This window comes from Bos indicus x Bos taurus, chromosome 2, assembly GCF_003369695.1.
Source record: "Bos indicus x Bos taurus breed Angus x Brahman F1 hybrid chromosome 2, Bos_hybrid_MaternalHap_v2.0, whole genome shotgun sequence".
In the NCBI taxonomy this organism is placed as follows: domain Eukaryota; kingdom Metazoa; phylum Chordata; class Mammalia; order Artiodactyla; family Bovidae; genus Bos; species Bos indicus x Bos taurus.
Genome location: NC_040077.1, coordinates 41,212,460 through 41,227,266, shown reverse-complemented (window position 1 = coordinate 41,227,266; position 14,807 = coordinate 41,212,460). Strand labels below are relative to the sequence as shown.

The 14,807-nt window shown below is 37.4% G+C and overlaps 1 protein-coding gene across 4 annotated transcripts in view; it reads left to right on the top strand.

The window, feature by feature from the left end:
• The window catches only part of KCNJ3 (potassium voltage-gated channel subfamily J member 3), a 198,220-nt gene that overhangs the window by 14,372 nt on the left and 169,041 nt on the right, over positions 1-14,807 (top strand). The window contains exon 3 of one of the 4 annotated variants that reach the window (XM_027560370.1): positions 3,495-3,665. The exons of the other annotated variants lie outside the window; for them this stretch is intronic. Within the exon in view, the coding sequence (XP_027416171.1) occupies positions 3,495-3,538 (44 nt within the window). The 3' untranslated portion in view covers positions 3,539-3,665. Of the gene's footprint in view, positions 1-3,494; positions 3,666-14,807 lie in introns of those variants that run through there. 4 annotated transcript variants of the gene reach the window in all.

The following is a 14,807-nucleotide window of genomic DNA, read 5'->3' as shown; positions in this document are numbered from 1 at the left end:
GTGGATGGTTAGGATAGAGTGAGCAATGTAGAGTGTGGGGTGAGAAGTCAGAGAGGTGGGGGGGCACCTCTACATGACAGAGGATTATATTGCATTGCTCCAGCAAGTGCTGGGATTTGATTCAAAAGCAAAGCCTGCATTGAAATGCTAAGAGTAGTAATTTAGTAATCTCAAACTCTATATAACTGACAAAAAGCTTTTTTTCATATAAACTGGATTGCATGCAGTTTACTTAAAAACAAGTGACCCCAATGCCTAGGGAATGTATTAAACTTTTGACAGTTTTTGTATTAATAGTACTAAACTTACAGCCTTTACCCCCCAGCACAGGCACACCATTGCTCACTTGGCTGCAATCCTCTGATGAGGATCTTCTGATGTCATTTGGTTTTTGCCTCTTTCTTTCCTGTAGTCACAGTGGGAGTGGTGGTGGTGATGAGGAGGGGGGTGGAAAATTAGAAGCTTTCTCATTTCCTTGAGTCTCAGCTTCCAGCTCAAGACTCACAAATAATTACTTTCCCCACCTCCTTGGAAATACTCCTCAGTGATCAGGTTCAGGGATGCTGCCTTGCTTGTTTCTAATGAGCTGGTCTTTCACTTCAAGGAACAGAACATCCACCTCTTCATGAATAACCTCTGCTTCTTGGCTCACACAGCAAATTTCTAAACATAGGTTACCTCCAACTCTTGCTCTCTTTGCTGCTTCTCCCAGGAGGGAGAGCACTGCTAGCGGCAAACAGCATTGCAGATTTGGCTCATTAGAACTCGATGCTTTCAAACTTCAATCTGCTCTCTGCTGCTATTTGGCAGTCTTCTTAATTGTCTTTTCTGCACTCCCAGGCTCTGTCCCCATGGGATCTATTTCCATGCCCCTAGCCCCAGCTGTCCTATGCCTTAGCGTACCATCTTTCCACCTAGTCTATCAAAAAGAATGTGATGCTTCAATTTTGATACTTTTTTTTTTTTGCCCTCTTTGTCCGTTTCTCATAACTATCTTCTCTTTTTCTTTGCTGGTGTCTGTGAGTAAAATATCTTTATTCTTCTTCAAAACCATCTCCTTTATCATTATGTTTATTATCTGTGACTCAAATGCCAATACTTATCATACCTAATACTTAAAATAACTGACTCTCATTTCTCTCAAACGTGTTCCAGGGTGTTCTTCATGAAAAAACATAATCCAATTATTTATTCCTTTATACTCAAGGTTCTTTCTGGAATTCAGAGACACCACATTCTCTCTCTCCTTCTTTTTTGTTTCTTCTAATTTTTATTTTCCAGTTGTTCCTTATAACCTGTATGACTGCCTCTCCCTATAATTTTTTCCTGGATTGCTGCCCTTCCCTCCTTTCCTTTTGAATCAAACTACTTGATTTTTTTTTTTTAATGAATCCACAAAGTACTTTCAAGTCTGTTATTTCTCTTATCTCCAGCTATGAGAAGGAAATGGCAACCCACTCCAGTATTCTTGCCTGGAGAATCCCATGGACAGAGGAGCCTGGGAAGCTACAGTTCATAGGGTCGCAAGAGTCGGACACGACTTAGCGACTAAACTTCTACTATGAAGTCTCTCATTCAGTTGTGTCCGACTCTTTGTGACCCTGTGGACTGTAGCCCACCAGGCTCCTCTGTCCATGGGATTCTCCAGGCAAGAATACTGGAGTGGGTTGCCATTTCCTTCTCCAGGGGATCTTCCCGACCCAGGGATCAAACCCAGGTCTCCCATATTGCAGGCAGATGCTTTAACCCCTGAGCCACCAGGGAAGCCCCATGAAGTCTCTCATCGGCCTTATATATGCCATCAATTTCCAGGACATTCTTCTACTCAGATGTCACTTTTTTGATTCAGAGTCAACTTGTCTAAATACCAAGTAATCATCTTATCCTCAAATTACATCCTCATCTGGAAAGTTTGTCCCTTTTAATCATGACTGTTTTATCCAAGATCTCTTCCCCTTTCTTCCTTTTTAAAAATTATCAAATTAAATCATTTCACAAATATCTATTGAATACCTGTTACAGGCTAAACAGTATTCTAGACTTTGGGGACATGTTAGTTAACAAAACACAATTCCTGTTATAATCACATGTGGAAATGAGACAATAAAATGAAGAAGTGCCTCATTTAGAATGTTAGAAAATAAATGCTATGGAAAAAAAAATAAGAAAACAAGGCAAGAGGGATTAGAGTTGTAGGGAAGTCAGGGTAGGCTGCAATGAGAAGATGACTTTTAAGCCCAAACACAGTACCTTGAGTAAAGCAAATCCTTTTTCTTTGAAAGGGATTCTGGATAGAGCTTCAGCAGTTGTAAGTGCTCTGAGAGAGCCGGTAACTGGCTTCTGCTCTCTGTTAGTGATGTTTCTTAATTCAACTCTTCCTCTTTAAGTTCACTTCTAAATCACAGTAGTTGTCTCAGGAATGGATTTAGTATTTGCTTACATGGAGACTGTGCATTGAATGGTTGCTTGGTGAATTTGCTTCAACACTATCATAATAAACCTGTCCTCAAAAAGCCCTAATGACTGCCAAAGTGCATGTGTTCCTTCCTGAGAAAATTAGGCTGCTTTGCTTCCTGTAATGTCCATACACTGATGCTCCCTTTTGCTCCTATGTCTGCGATAATACCATTTTCATTACCTAGGACAGCATTTCTCTCTTCTCTTACATGGTATGAGAACTGCCATATTTGTTTAGTTTTCCCTGGACTCTATAGTCCATGTGCTTTCCTTTAATAACTCATTTAAAATGCTGTTTTATTTTTTACTATGAAAGGGCTGTTAAATGCATTCTTATTATAGGAAAAAAATTAAAAATACAAATATGCAAAATAAAGACTTTAGTCTTATTTTCAGCTACTGTACAGTTAATGTATAGGTCATTGACCTTTCAAGTGTCCGTATTCAGATATATTGTTATTAAACATGTGCTGTTTTATAACGTTCTTTATTGTATAATATGTGTTTAACATTTCTCCTGTCAAATTACGGAGAAGGCAATGGCAACCCACTCCAGTACTCTTGCCTGGAACATCTCATGGACGGAGGAGCCTGGTAGGCTGCAGTCCATGGGGTCGTGAAAAGTTGTACACGGCTGAGCGACTTCACTTTCACTTTTCACTTTCATGCATTGGAGAAGGAAATGGCAACCCACTCTAGTGTTCTTACTTGGAGAATCCCAGGGAAGGCAGGGCCTAGTGGGCTGTCGTCTATGGGGTCGCACAGAGTTGGACAGCAGCAGCAGCAGCAGCATGTCAAATTAGGGTTCTACACCCTTCATCTTAATGACTTTATTGTATGCCAGTTGTATGTATTTGAAGTTTTATTATCTGTCTCCTACTCTGGAATTTTTAGCCATTTCCTTTTTATTGAGATAAAGACCCTTATAGGCCATAGATTTAATTTATTACAACTTTACTATTTTATATTAATTCTTAGAGATGAAATTCCTGGGTAAAGGAACATATGTATTTATTTGTTTTTAACATCTATTTCAGGGTTGCTATATGGAAAGTTGATACCAATTTACATCTGGATATGAAGGTTCCCATTTCTTCATACCCTTGCCAATAATGGATATTATAATCAGTTTTATTTTTGCCAATTTGACGTCATTTTATTCTAATTGATTACTAGCAAGGTTGAAATTATGGTATTGACTATGAATTTTATTCCAGGAATTCTCAGATACTATTGCTCATTTTGCTTGCAATTTATTGTATGTATAAATTGCTTATATAATTAGAACATTATTTTGAAAAACTCTATCCCTAGTAGTCTGTATACTATTATCAAAATAATTTCTTTATTATATATACATGTATGTATTTTTCACATTCATCTCCCATGTGCTTTATTAATATCTCGAGATAAACTGTAAACTGCCAAGATTGATTAAGGACTTTGTTTTGAGGCTATATTTTTTATATCACAAATTGTATATCATTGATTGCAAAAAGTAGTAGGTACCAATAAACACTTCTAATCTGTTTTTTGTTATTTTTAACTGATTTTAATAGATTTTAATTTTAATTTAATTTAATTTTAATTTAATTTTAATCTCTATTTATAAGCTTGCTTTCTGAGTCACACATTATTTTCTTATAGGAAATTAATCAACAAATCCTTGTTGATGATTCATGTTATGGTAGGTGTACGTTCATGCCTGCTCTTTGTGACCCCATGGACTGTAGTCCACCAGGCTCCTCTGTCCTTGGAGTTCTCCGGGCAAGAATACTGGAGCGAGTTGCCATTTCCTCCCCCAGGGGATTTTCCTGACCCCGAGATCGAACCTGAGTCTCCTGTACCTCCTGCATTGGCAGGCAGATTCTTTACCACTGAGCCACCTGGGGATCCCCTATGGTAGGTGTAAGATATTGCAAAGGTGATAAAGGAGGAAGCCCACAGTCCAAAGGGAGAAAGAAGTTGAACGAAATTGACTATTAGCAATGTGTGCTCAAACAGATGTATGTCATGCTATAGTATAGGCCAAGAGTAGTGGTTCCTGATGGATTTGTTCTTAAACAGTCTGAGAAAGCCCCCTAGGGGACACAGCATGGGTTGAGACAGGAAGGTGAAGCAGAAGGTCATAAGGAGGGTAAGGACAGCTGGACATTCCAGCCCAAGGAACAGCAAATGAGAATTCATTTTGTTAGAATCAAATCGTTTTATGTGGTCCGGATACAGGACAGGTGGAGGGGGATTGCCTGGAGATGAGCCTATCCCTGATCCGTGATTTGAACCTCATTCTACAAGTAGTAAAGCCCTCCAGGGATTTGAAGCAGGAGAATGCCACAATCCCATTTGCGGGATCGAAAGATCCCTCTGGCTGCAGGTGGAGGATGGATTGAGTGGGGCTGAAACCGGAGGCAGACCAGTCATTAGCTGTTACAGTAGGCCAGACCAGAGATAATTGGTTCCTGCGTGAAATTGTCTGACTCAGACAACTATATAACTGTTGAAAGTAATGAAAAAGGCCTCTGGTTCCAAAGTTGTTACTTATGATTAAACACGAATGGGAAAAATCAGCTCCAGGATCTTTCCCACTGAAGTTCCTCTGGCTATTTAGAAGAAGCTGAGACAGAGAAACAATAAGATAAATTGAGAAAAATAAATCAAACAGCATGAAGAAGCCACTGACTTCTCCTTACTAGTGAAAAACAGTTGGAAATTTTCTAATGAAAAAAATCACAGAGCAGAAGCTCAACTTGTAAATAATTGAGACGTGCCTACAATTTTCCTCTGTGAATGAGTCTACAATATTTAGCTTTATTGGTGGTAATTAATAGTTACACTTTAATGATCCTTCCAAAGATAGTGTTCAGCAAACCCCTAGTGTTACTGCAAATGATGTAGCTCCCTCTTGACTACTGGAAATTTTATTCATCCTTCCTCATTAAAAGTACTGAATCATTAGCCTGTGGGCTCCTTGTCCCTTTTGTATTCAGGACCTAAATCAGGGATGTCTTGTTTATTTTCTGGTTTCCCTATTCCTTCCCAGGTTGCAGTTGCCTTTTAAGGTAAGTGGTGTTTCAGAAGACTTATCTTGCCACATGAGACCCATGGATGTATATATTTTGGAAATCTCAAAGTACCCTCCAAGTAACTTCTATGGTTATATATTTGTTTGACATTTATTGTTTCTTAATTGTGATTTTTTTTCTCTTTTAGAGATAGCTTTTGAATAATTTGTTGAGTCGAAATAGAATTCGGCATGGATTCTTTTTAAAATATAAGGGAATTTTTATGAATAATTTCTAAATAAAATCTTGGTTTTTTTTTTCTTTTGATAGGCTATTATAAACATTTTCCCAGGGACTTTAAAAAATTAATGCCTAAACAGTGAGGCATGAAGTAGGATAACTAACCCTACTAGTCTGAAACTGAAAGGTTTTCTGAGGCATGTAGCTTTCAGTGCTATAGGAGCTCTGAGCAAACTGGGATGGTTAGTCACCCAAATTCACAGTCAGGAATGTTAATTAAGCCCTCCTAGAAGCCTGCTTCAATATAATGTGGAAGTTTGCTTCATTGGTGGTGGAATAGGTCTTCTCAACTCATTATTGGAGTTACTCCACTGTTTTCCATATTCTGCCTTTATCAACGCTGAATCCTCAAAAATACATAAGAAGAATATTTTCATATGTTACTTTCTCTATTATTTTCCTATCTTGTATAGAATAATTAATACAATCCTCAGTGTTTTAGAATGAAGTTTATCATTTGTTGTGCAGGAGGGTGGTATGGGTAAGTTACTGAGGCTAAGGTGAGTTGGGAAGGGTTGACACTATATTTGTCACAATTTGCATATGAGGGATATGGTAAAGTAGTAGTAGTAATATGTGCACGCTCAGTTGTGTCTGACTCTTCGTGACCCCATGGACTGTAGCCCATCAGGCTCCTCTATCCACGAGACTTTTCCAGGCAAGAATTCCAGAGTGGGTTGCCACTTCCTACTCCAGGGGATCTTCTGGACCCAGAGATCAAACCCGCATCTCTTGTGTCTCCTGTGTTGGCAGGCAGATTCTTTACCACTGCGCTACCTGGGAAGCCAGCACAATAAAGAAGTCAGCAAACCTTATAGATAACATAGCTAATTGTTAAAATGTAAGCATGAGGGATTGTAATTGGGGAAAACAGTTTTGATGAAGATGTGGCTTAGTCCAGTGACAAGGAACATCAAGATTTACACTTCAGGTAATTTTCAGAGATTTTCAAGGTAGAGTCCTGGAACTGACTGCATTGGAGTCCCATGGGATACTTATTAAAATACTGACTTTGGGGCCCTCACTTAGTCTTACAGTGTTCAAATATCTGGTGTTTGTGAACCAAGAAATTTGCATTTGTAATAGGCTCCCCCGTGATTCTTATTAAGAACATTAAAGTTTGAGAACTCCTCAATCCAGCAACTAGTAAAGCCACAAATATTTAGTGAATTAATTACTCAACTGAAATACGAAGGACTAATGAAAGAGAACATAGCTCTTTAAATTTCTGAAGTCTTCAGAGATGAAGCTTTGTGTCGACTCAGACTGTGCTGATCAATGTAGCCAAATGCAAATGAATGTGGGTGGAAAACAGTGAAAATCAGGAGTATGAATTAAAATGCATTGCTATTCATCATCTTAACGAAGAACAAGATGTGATAGCTATTGTAGAACATTGTGTGAAGATGTAATATAAATGCCAAACAGCAGTGTTAGTGCCACTCACTGCTGGAGAGTATTCCGATCACTGAAATCACTACATATGGGCTTGACCAGAACACTGCATGCAAGTATTTAATGCATGCAGTATTTACTGTTTCATAAGAGGAATTATGCCTGTGAATGTCTTCAGCCCCCGGTCCCCACCTTATTTCTGAGTCTTATTTTTCTTTATTCTTCTGCGGCACTGCTCCCTCAGGTCGGTTCGTTGTTGGGCTGGTCCCAACATTTGGTGCCCAAACAGGGACCTGAGCTTTCAAGGCTTTCTTGACGGTGCCAAAAGACTCAGGGAATTCCAGCCGAGAGACTGGAGGACAGTGACAGTACTTGATGATGGACAACACCACTGGATACCAGGAAGGCATGTCAAAGAAAGGACGGAAGAGGACATAGTTTGACATCGATCCTCCTGGAGAGCCGCCAGTGATGGGGATAAGAAGACTGACAATCTGCAACTACTTGGAACAGGCTCCAAGGACCAACAAAGCCAAACGGCCCACTTGGGGTCAATTGAAGAAATTGACCATTGAAGGGGAAAAATTGGTCAAAGAGCAGGGACAGCTTTGACCTTGGCTACCTTGTTCTTGGCTATGTTATCTGTGATAACTACCACGGTAGGTGCTAATCATACTTATTGGGCATATGTACTCAGTCCTCCCCTATTAAGCCCGATTACATGGAAGGATTCTTCTGTTCCAGTTTTCATAAATGACTCTTCTTTGTTACTCAGACCTTTGGACCCAACCTTCCTTTAAAACCAGAAGAGGGCCGACAACTTTCAAATGTTAGTGTTAATTATACTGTGGGAACAGGTCTTACACCTATATGTACGGGAGCGGAGACTCATTGTCTTGAGAGAGGATTTCAGAGTTGGTTATATATAGTTAAAGAACCTATAAAGAACCAGCGAACAAAACTCATTTTTTTAAATTAGAATTATTTTCCTTTAATATCACAGGAGAAAGTACTCCTATGTTTCTGCCCCATCTACTTAACTGTATTATTTCTATAAAATCTGGAATAGAACATTGGGTACAATGGAAATTGTGTAAAGCTAATACTGGACTTCCCTGGTGGCTCAGAGGGTAAAGTGTCTGCCTGCAATGCAGGAGACCTGGGTTCGATCCCTGGGTTGGGAAGATCCCCTGGAGAAGGAAATGTCAACCCATTTCAGTACCCTTGCCTGGAAAATCCCATGGATGGAGAAACCTGGTAGGCTACAGTCCATGGGGTTGTAAAGAGTCGGACACGACTTCACTTTCACTTTCAAGAGAAATTATCTTTATGTTTACTGCAAAGTTCAATAGGACTTGTTTTTTTTTTTCCTTCATAATTTTACATTAATACTAACCCTGGCTGTTAATCATTAAAGCTAAAGATTTGAGGGCTTTGTTTTCTGGGGTAAGTTTTGTGGAAATTGCAGAGATTAAAGAGAAAGTTAAAATAGGAAATGGATAATGAGGGAGTAAGATTTGAGATTCAGATGGAGTGAGTTTATCTTGACAAATAAGGATTCTAGACCCAATTTTTGTTGCTTCACTTTGATTAGTTTTCTTTGTCCTAGGCTCTGTTTGGAAGAGCTGAGATCATTAACCCATTCAGCTCATAGCGGAGAGCTCAGAACTGCAGTTCAAGTGAAAAATCATGGCTGCCGTTGTTACTGTTGCAGTTGATAATGAATGTTGAATAAGATAAAAATATATGGAGTTATTTCATAAGCTTGTATTTTATTAGTCATAAATGATGATAACAGAGTGCCATTACAAAACCGAGAAGCTATCATCCTGGGGCAGGATTAAAAGGAGGACAATTCCTTCTTTGTTGTCCGAAGATGACTTACCTTTGGAGCCTAAACTTCATTGTGTTGATTATGGATGATGTGTATTTTCTGAATGTCTTGTGCCAAAAATAACTCACGAGCCTGAGAGTAGCTCTTGTTACAATCATTCCTGCTGCGTAGTTCAAAGAGTGATGTCTGGATGATTTGATCTTAAAGGCTTTTGAAAAAAATGCATCTTTGTCTTCCAAATATCTGTCAAGCAACCTTTTTGTACACCTCTAAATAATTTTTATTATAATTTATACCTTTTATTTTATTTTGTTTGATTTTGTTTTTACTTTAGATTTCTTGTCATTTAAAAAAGTTGGAAACTTAATGACATTAGTTTTCAGATCCCTTTTTAGGCACATGTAGTATTAACTCTGTAGCATATCTCAACATTTAGATACAGACAAAAATCTGAGTCCATGAGAGGAAATCTTTCTTCCAAATGTACAATATGAAGGGGTAACTTTGGGAAGGGAAGAGCTTTGATAATTAGGGAAGGATTGGACCTTCGGAACAGAATGTATATGTATAAGCTTCCAGCACCGTTTTTATTACTTTTTCAGTGCGAAGGGTTTACTTTCTGACTCATGCTCCTGATTCAGCAGTTCCCCAGAAATGGCTCTGATCCTTCCGTATTTGGCAGCACTGCTTAGAGAATGTAGAGAGAAAATGATGTAGCCTCTTTGTATGTGTGTATTTATTCAGATTAGCATTATCGGTTCCAAAAATGTTTTAACATGTGTTATCTGTTTCTTTCTAGTTTTGCTTTGCTCTACATTTCTCCCAGTGGCTTTTTTTTTCAAATGTGCTTCATTACCTTCATTTTAATTTGTATGCATTAAATGCAAAGGTTTGTTAAGCTTATTTGGCTTATTTTCTTCATTTAGTTAAGCTTTTAACATTTTATAGCCTGTAAATTATAGAATGGTAGTTACTCACCATAATCCCTTATGAAAAAGTTTAGGAGTCTTGAGTTTTTAAGGCCTGTTTGCCAAAATTGAGGACAGACTTTGGTCTTAAACTTTTAATGTAATACATTGATGGTTTGTTGTTTTTTGTTCAATTATTTATTAGTGTTTAAATTCAGTCTAACAAACTGAATTTTGCTTATCTTTTAAATATGTCTAAAACATTACTAAAGAAGGGACCTAACCTTTATAGAGTGCTTTTATATATTCCAGGTTCTCCTAGACCAGTTGTGTGGATATCAGTTAAAATATTGTATCTTAGTTGAACTGGTCATTTAATCATATCTGCCCAATATCATATGTTCCTTGGCTTGGATATGCTTGGTTAGTCTAATATGCTATTTCAGCTTTGAAGAAGTGTATTTCTTTCTTTTCTTTACACTAGAAGCCATAATATTACCAAAACCAGAGAAAGTTGACAGGAAGGAAAACAGGGCACATATATTATTTTTAAAAACTAATGGAATTGAAATGATAATATCATAAAGTACACCTTAGTGATATTTTAGTTGAAATGAAAATGGAAACTCTGATTCTATGAGGTAAAATAACTTGCCTGACTTTTGAGAACAAGTTGATGGAAGAGTCTGGAATATATCTTCGCACTTTGAGTCTTATTCAGGCTTTCTTCTCATTACCAACAATGATTCACTTACTTAAATGTAATTCTTGTTTACCATCTTTAAAATAATTAATAATGATGGCGATTGTGTATCTTTTAAGACATGTCAAGGATTTTCTCCCTGTTACTAGAGTTTTAGTTTTTGATCAGGTCAACTAGTTGCACAGCTGAGGAGAGGGGAAGGTCAGTCAGGAGATGCATGCCTTATAAATAGGCCTGGTCTTGAACAGACTGCAAAGTCCTTTTGGGGATAAATACAATATGACTGATAGTTATCCAGCTCATTCATGTTTTCAATAACTATGTATTAAGTAACTGTGTATTTCAAGCACTGTTCCAGGCAGTGAGTACATGTGATGAATAAGAAAGTCTGAGGATGCCAGTTGGCAAAATTCATGATCCAGTGAGAACTAACACTTACCGAGGCAGTGAGAGTAATGTAAATTGGGAAATATACCATTAGTGGTATAATTAGTAGGAGATGTCTCAAAGCTACAACCTATGCTTAGAAATGGTAAGGGAGTTAGCCAGGCTAAGAAGGAGTAGAGAGTACTACTGGAAGACTGAACAAACTTGGAAGACCTCAAGTGTAACAGACAGAGAACACTTGCTTTGTTTAAGGTATTGAGTGATGTTCACATGGTTAGAGATAGAGTATATATGGGGTTATTGTTGTAGTTCAGCTGCTAAGTCATGTCTGACTCTTAGCGACCCCATGAACTGCAGCACACCAGGCTTACCTGTCCTTCACTGTCTCCCAGAGTTTGCTCAGTTTCATGTCCATTGAGTTGATGATGCTATCTAGCCATCTCATCCTCTGCCACCCTCTTTTCTTTTTGTCTTCAGTCTTCCTGAGCATCAAGGTCTTTTCCAATGAATCGGCTCTTCTCATCAGGTAGCCAAAGTATTAGGGCTTCAACTTCAGCATCAGTCCTTCCAATGAATATTCAGGGTTGATGTCCTTTAGGAAAATATCATATGCAGATGATATATGGGGTAATGGAGAAATAAAGAAGTTTCAGGAGATGGTATTGGAAAAATAAAGGCTGGAAAATGTAGCACTTTTAAGACGTTTATGTGTTTGCACTTAATTATTTTGAGCAATGAGGAACCACAGATGGCTTTTAAGTAGAAGAATGATGTGATCATAATTACATTTTAGGAAAAAAATCACTCTGGCTGAATTTATCAAAAGTATTAAGCAGGAGAAAAAAATAAAGATGGGTTGATCAATTAGGGTGTTAGAGCAGTAATTTGGATGAGAAGTGATAATCTGTTGCTAGGGGAAGTTTGAAAATGCATCTGGTGGCTCAGCTGGTAAAGAATCTGCCTGCAGTGTGGAAGAGCTGGATTCGATGCCTGGATTGGGAAGATCCTCTGGAGAAGGGAATGGCTACCCACTCCAGCGTTCTGGCCTAGAGAATTCCATGGGGTCGCAAAGAGTTGGACATGATTGAGCAATTTTCACTTTCACTTTGGCCAACATATTGGGAAAGACTTGTTGAAAAGTCTTGTTGAGGTATGTAAAATTTCACATTGCCCCTGATGAAATTTGATGTCTGAAGATGATGACACTTAAGATGAGGAAATTGCAGACTTAGGGGTGTAAAATACAGGGACTATATAGCACGAGATTTTCTAAATTCATATTTGGACTAAAGAGAGAGATGTATGCAGTGGAATAAGCCCAGAAATTACAGCTGGGAAAGTATTGGGAAGTCGTGGATAGATCTCAGGGCTGGAACTTCAATCTGTTAGGGAAAACAGAAGGTATAACAGGTATTTAGAGCAGAAGAGTGCTACGGTCAGATTTGTACCTAAAGGTCTCTGAATAATGATGTATAAAAAATAGTAGTGTATATATCAATTAACATTGTCTTTCTCATTTCATTGTTTTCTTTGTTCATTTTGAACCTCCTGGGAGAGGAAAGATAAATAAAATGGATATGGTTTGAATTCCTTTACCTTTTGAAAAATGCTTTACATCAATATGATTTGTAAATTTTGGAAATCAAATGAGAGATGCTAAATACTTTAGTTAAAATAAGTAGTCCTAAATTATTATTTTCCATCAATATTTGCTGCAAAAACTTATTCTTTAAATTAGATATGTAGAATGAATTTGTCTTCAATGTGATCTTTTTTTTTTAAAGACCTACTATAGTGTGGTATATAAACAAAAATGTCAAATTAGAATCGGAATTTAAAAACCTTTTTTAGATCTGTGTAAAGAAATCCTCTGTGTTAGTTGCTCAGTCATGTCCGATTCTTTGTGATCCCATAGACCGTAGCTCACCAGGCTCCTCTGTCCGTGGAATTCTCCAGGCAAAATATTTCTACAGGGAATCTTCCCAACCCAGGGATCAAACCCGGGTCTCCTGCATTGCAGGCAGATTATTTGCTCTCTGAACCACTGAAATGTTTATTTGTACTGTATAACTTAAAATTAAGTCCTAGAGAGCCCTGTTGAATTGTGCTCCACTTATCTTTCAGAGAAGGAAATGGTAAACCACTCCAGTATTCTTGCCTTGAGAATCCCATGGACGGGGAAGCCTTGTAGGCTACAGTCCACGTTCACAGAGAGTTGGAATGACTGAGCGGCTTCACCTTCACCTTATCTTTCAGAATTCTTTAAGAAATAAAATTATGACTCTGTGATGAAAACTAAAACCTCAGAAATTTTAAATGTGTTAAAATTAGATAAATGCTTTGTGTGAAGATAAAAATTGTAATTTTATAGTTATGGAAATTAGTCTATAAGTGACAACATATAAGACGATACTGTGAGTGTCTGAACTTACAAAATGTTGATGTGTGTGTCTGTACAAATGTGTCTTCTGATGAATACACTTAAAATTAACCAAATGATGCTATTATTATTTTGATCTTTGCTATATTAAGAATAATTAAGTTCAGTGAGTGCTGAATATAGGTAAATTCTGCCATGTTTCTTTGAATAATATACTATTCAAAATGATCTCAGGAAAAATGATATAGAAAAGTTCATTTCTCCTTAGAGTCAAGAATTTTCTTTCAGTGTGTTGCCATATTGAAATTTAAGTTGTTATACAAAATCCCACGGATGGAGGAGTGTGGTAGGTTACAGTCCATGGGGTCGCAGAGTCGGACACGGCTGAGTGATTTCACTTTCACTTTCACAGTTCCTGCTTACGCAGTGGTTTTTACTCTGCAAGCAAAAGTGAGGTTAGAACATAACCTGTTGAAAAATGCCTTCCCTCACATTTTTCATTTCTTGGAATTGTGCTAGCAGTCACAGTCCTAGGAATGGATTATTTCCTTTACGTGAACACATAAGGAAATACGTGTATCATGTAATGATACTGAATAGAGTATCATTTCAAATTGGATGATGAGAAGCTTAACTGGCTGAACAAATTAAACCTGATGTAATGGGTTAAAGTAAATTCTATTCCAGTATTATATTATAAATGTAATGTTTCACTTTACATTATTTATAAAGTAAAATGTTACATTTTATGTTTAACCTACACATGTACCTTTAATGCAGAGCTGAGACTTGAAATATTACTTAACTCTGAAAGAGTTTTTATGACTCATCTGGACTTTTAGTGTTTCATTTGGGAGATTCTTCTGCAGCTTAATGGTTCATATTTCAAAAATAATTTTCTTAGACATTCAAAATCTCCTTCAAGAAATAAAACTTCACTGATAATAATATTAACTAGAGCCTTTTTACTTTTTTCTTTTTAAATGAAATCTTTGAATTTTTTTCTGGTTTTGACTGTATTCCCGCCATCACTCACTGGTCAGGTCAGACAATAAATGTTTATTTTCTTTTTTTTTTCCTTCCAAAATTCTCTTTTAGAAACTTGTCTTTTACTACTTTCTACATTTTGTATCTGGCAGCCTCCACCAACTACCTGTGTGTTTTGGGAAGATATCATTGAACAATTCCTGTTTTTAAAATTGGTAATAATACCTTCTCCACTTACCTCTCAGTTCCTATTCTAAGAATTCAAAGGGATGATGCCTAGACCATGCTTTGCAAAATTGAAGTTCTGTATAGTAAAACATCCTCAAACTCACTGTGTCTTCCATTTTTCACTTCTCCCCACACCTGTGCCACTTGTTTGAAAACATAAACTTATATGGTTTTGCTTCCTTTATTTTTCCCTAGTAATATTTGACTTAATTTTCTTTTGTCAAAC